At 44.1% G+C, this 12,830-nt stretch overlaps 1 protein-coding gene and 1 long non-coding RNA gene across 2 annotated transcripts in view; one reads left to right on the forward strand and one right to left on the reverse strand.

The window, feature by feature from the left end:
* Positions 1-9,548, forward strand: part of GPR143 (G protein-coupled receptor 143) — a 450,704-nt gene extending 441,156 nt beyond the window's left edge. The window contains exon 9 of the mRNA XM_069639113.1: positions 8,622-9,548. Within this exon, the coding sequence (XP_069495214.1) occupies positions 8,622-8,737 (116 nt within the window). The 3' untranslated portion in view covers positions 8,738-9,548. The remainder of the gene's footprint in view (positions 1-8,621) is intronic.
* Positions 1-12,830, reverse strand: part of LOC138527821 (uncharacterized) — a 143,653-nt gene that overhangs the window by 112,860 nt on the left and 17,963 nt on the right. The window lies entirely within an intron of this gene.

A 12,830-nucleotide genomic window follows, 5' to 3' on the forward strand; every position in this document is an offset into this window, starting at 1 on the left:
GTTGGAAGGAACTAAGCAGTCATGAGGGAGCAACTGTCCTCTCAGGGAGATTCCCCACATGTGAGGGTGGGCACACTCTTTAGGAGAGTATGTGAACTTTAAAGGATGCATGCACTTTTTTGGAGACCCTATGAACTTTAAAGGATTACAGAGCTCTTTGGGAAAGCTGTGAACCTTAAGGGATGGGATCACTCTGTGGCAAAGCTCAGTATTTTTAAAGGGTGGCTGCACTCTGTGGGAAAGCTTGCACATTTAAAGGGCTGGTCGCACTCTGTAGAAGAGTTGGTGAACTTTAAGAAATGGCTGTGCTCTATGTGAGAGCCTGAGAACTTTAAATTGTGGTTGTGCTCTGTGGGAGAGCTCAAGAACCTTATTTGATGGCAGAACTATTTGGGAGCGCCCATCAACTTTAAGGGGTAGTTGCACTCCGTGGAGAGGCCAAGAACTTTAAGGAGTGGCTATGGTTTTTGGGATAGCCTAAGAACTTAAAGAGGTGGATGTACTCTTTGGGAGAGCCTGAGAAGTTTTAACAAGTGGTGCTTATGATTGTGACAGTAGCAGGATAAAAAAAATATTACTCACACAAAAGGAAATGGGACGCGCAAGTTAGCAAGTGGTCAGAGGCTCTTTGTCACTTCTGCAGCTATCCAGTTTCTACGTGACTAGGCTCCTGCATGACCGGTTGACCTTGCACTGCCTCTGGGCCTCCCAGCCACTTAAGGGACTGCATCTGCAACCCTGCAGTGTCCTGACTCTCTGCACTTATGAGCGTTTATAGGTCAAAGTTGCGAATGCAATGCAATGCAATGCTCGAATGCCAAAAGGATCGAGTCAATTGCACCGAAAAAAAGGGTCGACCCCTGTTTTTCTTGTAAAAAACACTTTTTTATCTTTACAAAAGCCACAAAAAAAATACATGTAAAAAAAAAATCGACTCTTTTGTTTTCGGGCCTATTGACTCGATCCTTTTGGCATTCGAGCGTTTGCATTCAAAACTTTAACTGGACACCCTTATGAGCCACCTCCCAGCTGCACTTACTAGTTTCTTGCACTCTCCCCTCCCCCCCTTGGCACTTCTCCCCCTGCCCCCTGCAATTGTGCAATCTGTATGACACTGACCTAGTAAGATCGTTGTTTTGTCCTCCTTTTGTCCTCCTTTCCTTGTCCTGTCGCGCCTAGAAATACTTGTGTACAGGCACGTTATAAATTACTTATATCATGTCATATCATAAGTGCAAGCACTAGAAAACACCCTGTTCCCCCGGTGTCTGACATATCCCAGGTAACAAATCATCATTATTGTCTTATCTCATATATTGGCTATGGGTAGACATTGTTCCATAGTCTTCCACAATTAAGTGACGGTTCATTTATATAAATGTAAATTATTCAAAATGCAGCACTAAGAGGCATCTCCTGTGGTTAGAGGCAATAGCCCTTGCTTCAATAAAAACTCGCCGAGATTTCGAACTTGCTCGGGGTAGCTTAGACATTTGATAGCTACTCACACAAGTTCTGCTTGCAGGACTAACTGCTTGCTATTCCAGTACTTTACTGGTCATCATCCTTTCCCACTTGTGAAATGTCCAGTAGAGAGGCATTAAGCCTCTGTGCGGCTAATGTTACATTGCTACATTGTCAGTTCCTCTTGATGGCCCATCAAATGCCTGAGTCACTGAGGCGAGTGTGCCACAACATCTCCTCCCTGTTTGCTGCTCCCACACTACTTACAAAGTTTGCAAAAGGTGTCAGTGATATACTGGCCATTGATGACGTCAGTCTTGAGGTTAACATTAACTGTGCAGCTGGCAACATTTGGGCTGGTTGATGTTCTTTCTGCTGTCTGTGTTTTTTCTCCAATAGATGTTACAAGTGCTGCGGCAAAGCATCCTTGCATATTTGTGATGTCAGCACCGAATCACCCTTCGCATACACTGATACATATAGAATGAAAATAGTCCCTGGGGCTTTTTCCTTCATACCCTTATATGTTTTACATTACTTGACAATGAACTGGCTACACCTACTGCCCCTTTTGATTATGCTGGGCCCGTCTTGGCTGGTAGAGGAAGACAGACCAACCAGTCAAATGTGATGGAGATGTAGACAATGCTCTGAACATTGGTACACATGTTAGCTTCCCAACCAAAGCAGTAGTCTTGTCATACTATTCCGGTACCATTTTAGGTGATTACAGGGGCTAGGGGTTGGTGTTGCAAGCAACGGAACAGCTTTAGTATTGTTAGGGGTAATTGTACAAACTGGTGAGGGTATGCTGCTTGCCTGACGGTATGCAGAGAGATGCACTTCAGACCTTTTGACTTATTCCTATGTCTGTGCATAGTGTGGGTGCATTATGATTATTGTAGTCCGCGGGAGATGGTTTGTTCAGGAACATCTAGTCCGGGCCGTATGTAATACCATAAACCCGCCAACTAACATGTCCTTCGTTTACCCTCTATTCATGATCTGTTTTCGTAAACTTGGATAGTTAGTTTAGTTGAGGAATACAGATTGATTGAATAAACTTGTGGCCCCTTTAATCAAGTTAGTGCATGAGCACTTCCGCATCACATGGTTATAGACGCGACCCAATAAAAAGAGATGCAGTGGTCTGACAACCTCACGCTCCTCCTCTGATGCGGATGTCGGAGGCCACGCCAGCATGCTCGGTGAAGAACAAAAACCCAGCTGTCTGAAGCCCCTGCTGCCCCCCTCCGCAGTGATTTTTGGACTGCAGTAAATACGTCAAAATTCTTTGATGGAAAGGTATGACTTTGAAATATGAAGCCCTAAAGTTTGTTCTCTCTTAGGGAGTGAGAATGGATTGCCTTTTGGCGTATACGCATAATCGCGTAATACGCGTGGCAAACAAAACATGTTTGTTGAGACGCGAGCATTCATGCAGTTTAATTGACACTCGCCCGTTTGTCGGGATAGTGTGTGGCGCCGGGTTCCGCCGTGAGTTTTGTTGAGCACAGTGAAAGCTGTAGTAGATCTCTGCACAGGATGTGCACCAGGTTGACCCTGACGACTATAGGAGAGGCTTCAGTAAGAGGTTTGGTGTAACAGTCAGCCCACTCTCTCCCCCTAGATCTGTGTATAGATCTTGTACTGCGGACTGATGTTTCTTCCGCTCTGTGTGTTTTGCTAGGCAAGAAGTTTCCAAACACAGCAGCTTTGGTGAATCGAGTGGCTGCTGGAAGTTGAGATTACGTGTATAATATCTACACACGCTCAAGTGACCTTCTACAGTGCTCTGAAGGTAAGACCCCCCCTTTTTTCCAGTCATGGAAAACGGGTACCCTAGAATAGATATATTAGAAAATTATGCCTTGTAAAGCCTCTAATAACTAGTTATAATAACCAATAAAATTGAGGGTATTGCTATTAATATGCCATATGAGGTAGACTTCCTCAGAGAAAACTAGAAGGTATGAGGGTGTGATTCTTCCTTTTTTTGACAACCCGTTTTCCCCTTTTCTCTTCTGTGTGCGTGGTTTTTCCCATCTAGGCTTTGACCAGATGTAGATGCCAAAAGAAATCCTATTGATGGTGGAATATTTATCCACAAGGTTAAGATTTTGTCGGAATATTGATGAACAGCAATTTCTTGAAAACAAAACAGCACCGGCTACAAATTGAGCCGAGGTGCACTCACGCCTATATTATTTAAGTAAGGGTTGAATGATACTCTATGTTTTTCTCCATTTTTGTCAGAAACTTGTATATGAGAAGAGTGTGATGGCAAAACATGTAATGTACAGGTCTATGGATAAAGACTAGTCTTTTGTGGTTTTGAATATGGACCTCTAGTATATAAAGATAGAGATGTGCATCTGCTCTCACAACATGCGAATTAAAGAATAAGCAATAACGAGTTTTTCTATTATTGAGTTATAATAGAAATCGAAGGGCTATCTTTTTTAGTGTTTATTGTTCTGTTTATGTGTTCTTTTGAACCACTACCAAATGTGAATATGGTTTTAATACGGTTTTTAACGGTTCTTTATAGATAGATGCATATTTGTATATGGGGTATACAAAAGTAACATCACTATTCTGAAGAAATGTACTTGTCCTGAAGAAGGCTGTAAAATCAAGGGCTCGACAAGCACTGGAGATAGTGCCCAACTTTACCCAAGGGCCGAAACATGTCGACTATTGTATAAGACTAAAGAACACCAGAAGCCTTACATCGAACTGCTACAATTTGAAGTAGTCTGTTTGTATTAATGACAAATACCCATATCACAGATTAATTGTTTTTAATTGTGTTTTTGTAAAATTGTGAATGAATATTGATTGTTTTTATGTAGAGAGATATATATTTTTTGTGATATCCAATAATAATAACATTTGTTTTTTGATATTTTGATAGTGGAAAGTGGTTCATTAGTAATGTTAATGATGTTTTGTTATGTGAGGTGACAATTGTCACGCCAGCTGTCTTAAAGGAGAAAATGACGTCCTACATTGGACAATAGAGACTATCATCCATCCCGATATCTGTATGCGGAGAGTGGGGTAATCTGTTTCTGTTCTAATATTTGTAGCTTATTCTGGCTCTCCCATTCTTGAAACAGATCCCCATTTAACAAAAAACTAGGGAGATTACCTTACTTTAGGTAAGTGTGCATAGTGTGGCAACATTTGGAACAACATAGCTATGGTAGTGAAGTTGGTCCCTGCCTTCCCTTGCCATACTGTTTTCCAGCAGATTGTGCAAGTCGCCAGATTTGGCTGACTTTTTATTCTGTGTGAAGCACAACACATTTTTCCTCTTTGTTGTCAGCAAAAAACACAAGCTGCGCTCATCTGGGCACAATGATGCTGGAGGTTGTGATGGTGGTGTTTTAGAGCCACATAATAATGTGATGTACTTTCTGATATGTGACAGGAAGTCTGTTCCTCAATGAGACGTTAACAGTGGGAGGAGAGCCCCTGTTCCTTTTACAGGCACTGTGCCTGTGGTATTCTTCTCCTCTTCCTCGGTATCACTGCTTTGCAGCGGCCACCCACTTTTATGACTGCACGCTGAAAGATCATAATCTTTGCCTTGCTCATTATCTATTATTATCATTATTCAGTTACTTGTCAGTGGATTGGGGTAGAGGAGATAGAGAAGTTGAATTTCCAGTCTCCTCCTCCTTTTCAACTATATTGTGCGCAGTTCTTCACTGATTTTCGGTAAAGTGCAGACTGCTCTCCCTTGATCCCTAGAGAAAGTAGATGCAAATGAAAGTGAAACCTCCTTTATCAGTCTCAGTGGATGTTCATCATCGTGGTGCAATGCCTCTGAATGTACTTGAACTGCTGCTTCTACTCCAGATTGACGAATGGCTGGGTTGTGGAACGTGGGTTGAATGATACTGTCAAAAGACCATGCACAATTCTGACAACCCCAGTGCACACAGCAAGTGCCGCTGCAGATGTGAAAAGACAATGTGCAGCATGTCTCCCCCTGCCTCTGTTTGTTTGGGTGGGTGCATGTTGTAACATTGTGTCGTTCACTCACTGATTGATATATCACACCTCAGACCCTGAACATTTGATACTTCCACACAAATCATGCACGTGTGACTCTTGCACAAGCTGCCCTCAGGGATTCCTATCTCCACCAACTCCTCTCCCCCCCCAAACATCATCCAATGGCACATATCTCATTCACTCAATTCACACAATGACATGGAATGGCATCTCATACCTGCATGAATTTCTTCTACTTTCACAAAAATCATGCTAGTACGAGTCTCTCAAAAGCTGCTCTCAGGGGTTCTCTGCTCCTCCACCTAAGTGTCAACCGATGATACATGGCTTATTTACTCACTTCAACAGAAGGAAACTGACTGGCATTTGTCATCTCCCTGAGTCTCTGTTACTTCCTCCCACAAAAATCATGAGAGTGTGAGTCTCAAACAAGTGCACTCAGGGGTTCTCTACTTCCCTTGTTCACATCCCCGTCACCCGCTGGCCCATGTCTTGTCCACTCACTTCGAAGAGACTGACACAGACTGGTACATTCCAGCACCCTGAATCTCTGCTACGTTCTCCCACAAAAACGATGTAAACATGAGTCTCACACAAGCTGCCCCTAGGGATTCTCTTCTCCTCCTGTTTCTCCTCCCAACTGTCTGTTGATGGCATGTATTTTGTCCACTCACTTTACAAGACAAATACTGATTGGTATATCCTGCATTCTTGAGTTTCTGCACCTTCCTTTCACTAAAACTATGGAGCGTGCGTCTTGCACAAGTTTCCCTCAGGGATTCTCTGCTCCCGCAACTCTACCTCCCAAATGTGACCCAATGGAACATACTTCAGCCATTAGTTCACGGGACAGACACTTATTGGTATGACGCACCTCCATGAATCTCCTCTATTTTCTTCCACAAGAATCCCACGGCCGTGAGTCTCGCACAATCTGCCCTCAGGGATTCTCTGCTCCTCCTGCTGCTCCTCCCCAAGTGCCACCTAATGGCACCTGTCTCGTCCACTCACATTACATGATGGACAATGAGTGTTTTCTCCAGCTTCTCTGAATCTATGCTACTACCACCACCAGAAAAGGGAGTCTCGGGTACGCTGAATTCAGGGATTCTCCTGTCCTCCTGATCGTCCCAAGTATGGCCACACGGTTTAGACAGGTTTTATTTTCTTGTGCCATGTGTGTAATTTTAATTGGCTTAGATGCAGAGAGCTTGACATCTCCTTCTGCCTCACACAATGACTGGTATTTTCTCCAGGCTACAATAGATGTTACACAAAATCAAAAGTCACGTGTGTGCCTTCAAGGCTGCTCTCCCTTTCATGGATTCCCTCTCCTTAACCTCACACCAGATGGCACTTGTGTTGCTCACCAGTCCAAGTTGCTGATTGCATCAAAGCGCACTGCTTAAACAAAACCAACCCTAAAAGCAACTTCCAACTCTCTAACTGCCCCATCACTCATTACCTTTCTGCCCACCCAACTCCTCTAAAACCCCTCCACTTTGTTAACCCTTCATTGCTTTTCAGAACCCTTTCTCCAACAACCATCTGCCTCTGTGAATCTGCCTAAAACATAAAACTATCTCCAACTGGGTGCTTCCCATTACAGGCCTTAAAAGGTCTGTCTGATCTACAACCTGACAAATGATCCTCGTCCAAGCTCACTAGAGACCATTCAGTTCCTAACACATTAGAATACATACATATGTGCCTGCGACCCGGTCTGTTCTGGAAGTGGCAAGACAGAATAATATATGTCTAGCAACAGGAATAGCATTTTTATTTGCTTTTCTAAGTGGCAAAAAAAACAAATGTATGTACATTTTGTCAGATGATATTGGATGAACTTTTTGGCAGATTAAATTTACCTGATCTAATGGTAATCCTGTTTTCAGTAAATATTATTTTATAAGTCATACTCAGTGCATTTGGGCGATTCATGTTGAATATTAAATGTCATATTACGTATGGCTGCAATCTGTTAAACTCTTTCATATGCCTTGGCTGCAGAGCTTAAACTTTCTGTTTTCCGCTGCAAAACCTTTTTTTTTTTTTTAAATAGAGCTCCTGTTAAGTGAGCCTGACCTGTCTGGCCCTATGGCTAATGCTTGCCAAGGCCATCCTAAATTCTTGAGCATATAGCATGAACACGAATTACAATGTTTTTCACTTTAAAAGCCTGCTAGTGCTAGAGGTCAAAGGGTTCAAGTCATTCTACATTCCCTGTCTGTTTAAGGGAGTTAGTTCAGTGTTTGCTGACCTCGAAGGTCAGTTCCACAGCATTGCTCAACACTAGCTGACTGGGTTTCCATTCGCTGGAACCCTTCGTTTTCTGCAACTGAACAGTTTGTTTTTTGTGTGTTTTTTTTCATTTTACACATTCCGTAAACCCTTGTTTACTAAGAAAGCACTTTTCGTATCCGGTCACTTTATTTTCTCCAATATTTGTTTTGCACGTCCTTCTTACGCTGTACTGTGTTTCCCTTCCTATTTCAGGGACCATCCTGATAACTACCCGATGTGTGATGTGAAATGTTCCCTCTAATTCCAAATCTTCTTTAATCCCATTCCCATTCGCCGCCCACTCTCCCTCCCCCCAGTCCCTCTTTGACATTGTTTGCACCTTGCTCTGCATTATTCTCCTGGCCATAGACAGCAGGCATTGCCAGTTGCCTTCTTTTCCGGCATCTTCCCTACCTGCTTTTCTTTTCCAAGCTCACTTTTAAGATATTTTCTCACCATGTAGCACAATGTTTTTTTTCCTTAATTATATTTTCCTATGTAGCTTAATTATTGAAATCCGCCTAGCGCCTCCTATCACATGTCATATTTTTTTTCTCACCAAACAGAAATTCCCCACATTCTTAACAATACTAAACTATATAAAGCCTTGTGTGCATGGAGGTCATGTGCCTAAATTCAGACCACGAGCCCTCATGTGACACTGCATTCCTCCTTGGTCTTACAAAGAAGCGCCGCTTTGATCGCGCCGCCGCAGGGCACGTGGTAACTTCCGCACAGGAAATTCACTTTCAAAGCATTGAAGGTCATGGAAGAAATATCTTTGGCTGCATTGTCAAGAATGCTGATCTACAGAGTGATGTTAAGGTGTTTTTTTTTTGTCTTACTAGGTTCTGAAACGAGCACTGTTGAAATCCATACGTCCAGCGAGGCGCCCGGCTTACAGGACATCGACCATAGAGATGAAACGCATTCAAGCTGTGGAAGGGATAACCTTGTGGCGTGAGCGTCCACGCCACCCTCTCAAGATGCCAGATAGGGGGGCCCCCTACCTTCTGCATTGAGGCCATGTCATGCTATTGGGCTTGTTTCTCACCAGCTCCCTTCCTTCTCTGTTGTTCCCTATGGCTGAGGTTGTTTGATTTTCTGGCAATCAGCTTCAAGTCGCATCGGATGGATTTATGAGCATTAAGGAAGCTTGGTGACGACAAGCGTTGCTGATGAATCACATGCGAGCGATAGGATCACAGTTCATTCATGGAATTTATTTGTGCAGTGCAAAGTGACTTTGCGCCAGTGCAAAGTCAGTGCAAAATCACTTTGCACCGCTCTGTGAATCAGGGTGTTGGTTGGTAGTGCAAAGCCACTTTGCAACAGTGCGCAGTCACTTTGAACCGCGCAAAAAATTCCATGAATCAGGCCCTAAGTCCAGAGCACCACCTTGCTGAAAGTGGGGAAAATATTTAGCTTTGTACAGTAGGATCACTCTTAGGTCTCAAAAACTAGGGCTATAGTTTGTGATGTATGCATGGAATACTGGACAGTCTTCCAGACAAAATATTTCTGTATTATGTATAGCCTGTGCATTCCAAAAAATGTTTTTAAGTGGTGAACAACATTTGAAAGAACCAGTGTCCATTGAATCACCCCAGTAAGAGGCAAGTGTCAGACACACAATGTGACTTCGTATGTGGACATCTTCAATGTATCTTAACTTGGAATGAAATGCCGTTTGGACTCGTTAATGCTCATCAGCCTTTTTTCAGCAGCATTGGTGTTGAATAAATATTTTTCTACGCCTCATTTTGCAAAATGAACCTGGCTCGCCCATGCAATGATTTATATAGTGATCTGCACCTTTTAGGGCAGCATGACGCCTGTGCACCAGAGCTTCAAATCAGCGGGACAGATATTGGTGACTCTTGAAGAAATTCAGTGCCATCTTGTGTGCCTGTATTGCCCCTTACATAGTCCTTATGCCAAGAGGATTTCTGTGTCCATGATTAATCTTACATTTCCACTAATGCACCTTCATTTTACCTTAATTTATTTTCTTGCTTCAGCCGCTTTTGCAAGGAGCCTGTTGTATTTGCTTACTATCCGCTCTTTAGTTTTGTATGAGATGAAACATTTTCTCATTGAGAGGCATTTAAGGGCCGCGCCCTTGTTTTGAGGTGTCACTCCCGCTTTTTGCTAGACACAAATAGGTCTATCCTTCATTCTACATCATGTTATATGCATGTTGGTCCTGCCCTTCCAACGGTGACATCAGGTGGGAAATTGGGACTTGGAAAGGCGTGGCAATCAGCAACTCTGTCCTACTCTTCTATCTTGAAAGCATTGTGAAGCTGCAGCCGTCCAGCGCGACAAGGCCTGAGTGGCACAAACAACACTTCTTGGAACCAAAACAGGGCCCATGGGCCTGCATCAAAATGTGTGACTTTTTGTTATTAATTGTTTGAACAGTAGTTAGGGCCAGATTTTGTTTAGAACAGGTGTGGGAAGTGATGCATTTTTGATTGATTGATTGATTGATATTTTATTTCTATCGCGCTCGTACACAAGTGTTTCAGAGCACGACAAGGCAAGGGAGGGGAACAGGGGAGAACAAAACATCGATCTTACTAGGCCCAGTGACATTGAGACAGTGCAAGTGCATGGGAGAGGGGGAGGGGAAAAGTGAATGGAAGGAGGGAGAAGTGGAAAGTGCGAAGCAGAGGAGAAACAGATAAATAACAATAAATAAATAATAAAGGCAACAAACAGTGGTAATGCTGCCAGCAAATTGCAAGTGCTATGTTTAAGGCAGCAGACAGGGTAGGTCTGATAAGTGCAGGAAGAAAAAGGGGTAGGGATGTATGGGTACAGATAAAGACCCCAGTGCAAGGGGTGGCCCGGAGGCAATGCGGGAGGGTGGCAGGGTGAGCAGGTACCTGGGCCCGAAGGACAGAGGGTGGCCAGGTGCACGGTGCCAAGAGAGAACAGATCAGCAGGGGAGAGGGGGAGCAAAGGCAGAAGAAAAGAGGAAGGTCTTGAGGTGCTTCCGGAACCAGAGATGGTTCTCCTCAAGTTTTAGAGTGGCAGGGAGGCTGTTCCAGAGGGAGGCCCCAGCCGAAGACAGAGATCTACCCCCAGCCCGTTTCTTTGAAAAACGACTCACCCTGAGGGAGTTGGAGGTAGAGGAGTGAAGAGCTCAAGAGGGAGGTATTTGCAGAGGGATAGCTGAAGGTATTTTGGATCCAGAAAGACTTGTGGACAATGCAGAAGGTTTTGAATGTAATCTTTGCATCCACTGGGAGCCAGTGGAGACATTTCAGAGCTGGAGAGATACGATCCCAGGGCTTGAGGCCAAGGACAAGTCTTGCAGTCCTGTTCTGGATTAGTTGCAGAGGGCGGAGAGTAGAGGCAGGTAGATTTAGAAAGAGGCTGTTACAATAGTCCAAGCTAGAAAGAACCAGAGCTTGGGATACCATGACCGTCTGGGGGAAGGAGAGTAAAGGCAGAGTAACTCTGAGGAGGTGCAGTCGGAAATGTGACTTTTTAGAGACCTCAGAGATGTGGGCAGAGAAGGAAAGGGTGGAGTCAAAGATTACCCCGAGGTTCTTAGCCTCGCAGGTGGGGGTAGGAGGAGGGCCAAGGGAGGCCGGCCAGAGAGTGAGGGGAAAGGATGGTGAAGGTGTGCCGATGAGGAGAATCTCCGTCTTGCTGGCATTCAGACAAAGATCATTGGCGGAACACCAATCTTGAATGGCAATTAGGCAATCAGAGATGAGAGAGGGAGAGGAGGTGGCAGAGGACAGCCTGAAAATGAGTTGAGTGTCGTCAGCGTAGCACTGGAAATTTGAGCAGAAAGTGGCAATGCAGTGGGAGAGAGTTGCCAGGTATTGGTTGAAAAGCCAAGGCGAGAGGTTAGACCCCTGGGGAACACCACAGGTAGAGAGGAAGATAGATGAAAGGAAGGACCCAAGTTGGACCTTGGAGGGTCGATCTGAGAGGAAAGAGGTGAGCCAGGCCAGAGCCTGATCAGTGATACCCAGGTTTTCACAGAGACGGTTGAGCAGGATGGTATGGTTGACTGTGTCGAAGGCAGAAGAGAGATCGAGGAGGATGAGGACAGATGGAATGTTAGAGTCAAGGTTGGAGAGCAGATCTTTTTAAAGCATGTTGTGCTGGTGGAAATGTTTACAACTACCAGCTTTGCTTTACAGTGCACAAAGTGAATGAAGTGGCCCACATTGCCCCAGAAAACCGGTCTACACTGGCTGTCAGGCTGTCCCTTTGGGAATTTCCCTTTTTTCACCTGGGTAAGTCCAGTGGCGTAGCACAAAATGTGGGGGCCCCTCTGTGAGCCATGCTGAGGCCCCCCCTAACCTCCAGCTCGGAAACAAATAACGGGTCGTGCCACACTCTGGGCCGGCCTAGTATTCCATACTAGCGCAATAAGCACAAAAGTTCTGCTGCAGTGGTACCCCACAAACTGTACTAGGAGAAAGATATAAATATGAGTTTTAATGCATGATACGGCACAATTACTGAGAAAAATTGGCTAAAAGGCCAAAGCGTTTGCCATTGTTTTGTAGGGTAACACCAATCCAAAAATACAATACATGCAGATCACCAACAGTGCACAGAAACATTAATGTTTTAATTAATGTAATGCTTTGCTATTACAAATGCCATGCCACAATCAAAACATGTTGAACTGACTGCGCAATGTAGACCAATTTTGATACGTAATAACATATTACAGTAAAGCATACCAGACCACATTTAGACATAACTAGTCTGGTTGCACCAAAATGGCAGTTGAAGCAATAACACTTATCATGGTTATTTTATCACAGATGCCCAGAAAAATATACACTGCCACAGTAAGAAACGGCTAGACTGGCAGCACTCAAATCCCAGTCTAGCCAGGTAATTGCACTTAGCAGGACTGCTTCGTCAGAGATGCCCCGTTAAACAAAAGGTAAGCCAATCTAAGAAATACTAGACTGGCTTCACCAAAATGCCTCTCTAGCCACTAATAACACATATCATGCCTTCTTAGGCTGAACATGGATGACCATTAGGATTTATTGCACAATCCCTGCACCACC

The sequence above is a fragment of the Ambystoma mexicanum genome, chromosome 7q, assembly GCF_040938575.1.
Source record: "Ambystoma mexicanum isolate Mex_15411 chromosome 7q, UKY_AmexF1_1, whole genome shotgun sequence".
Classification (NCBI taxonomy): Eukaryota; Metazoa; Chordata; class Amphibia; order Caudata; family Ambystomatidae; genus Ambystoma; species Ambystoma mexicanum.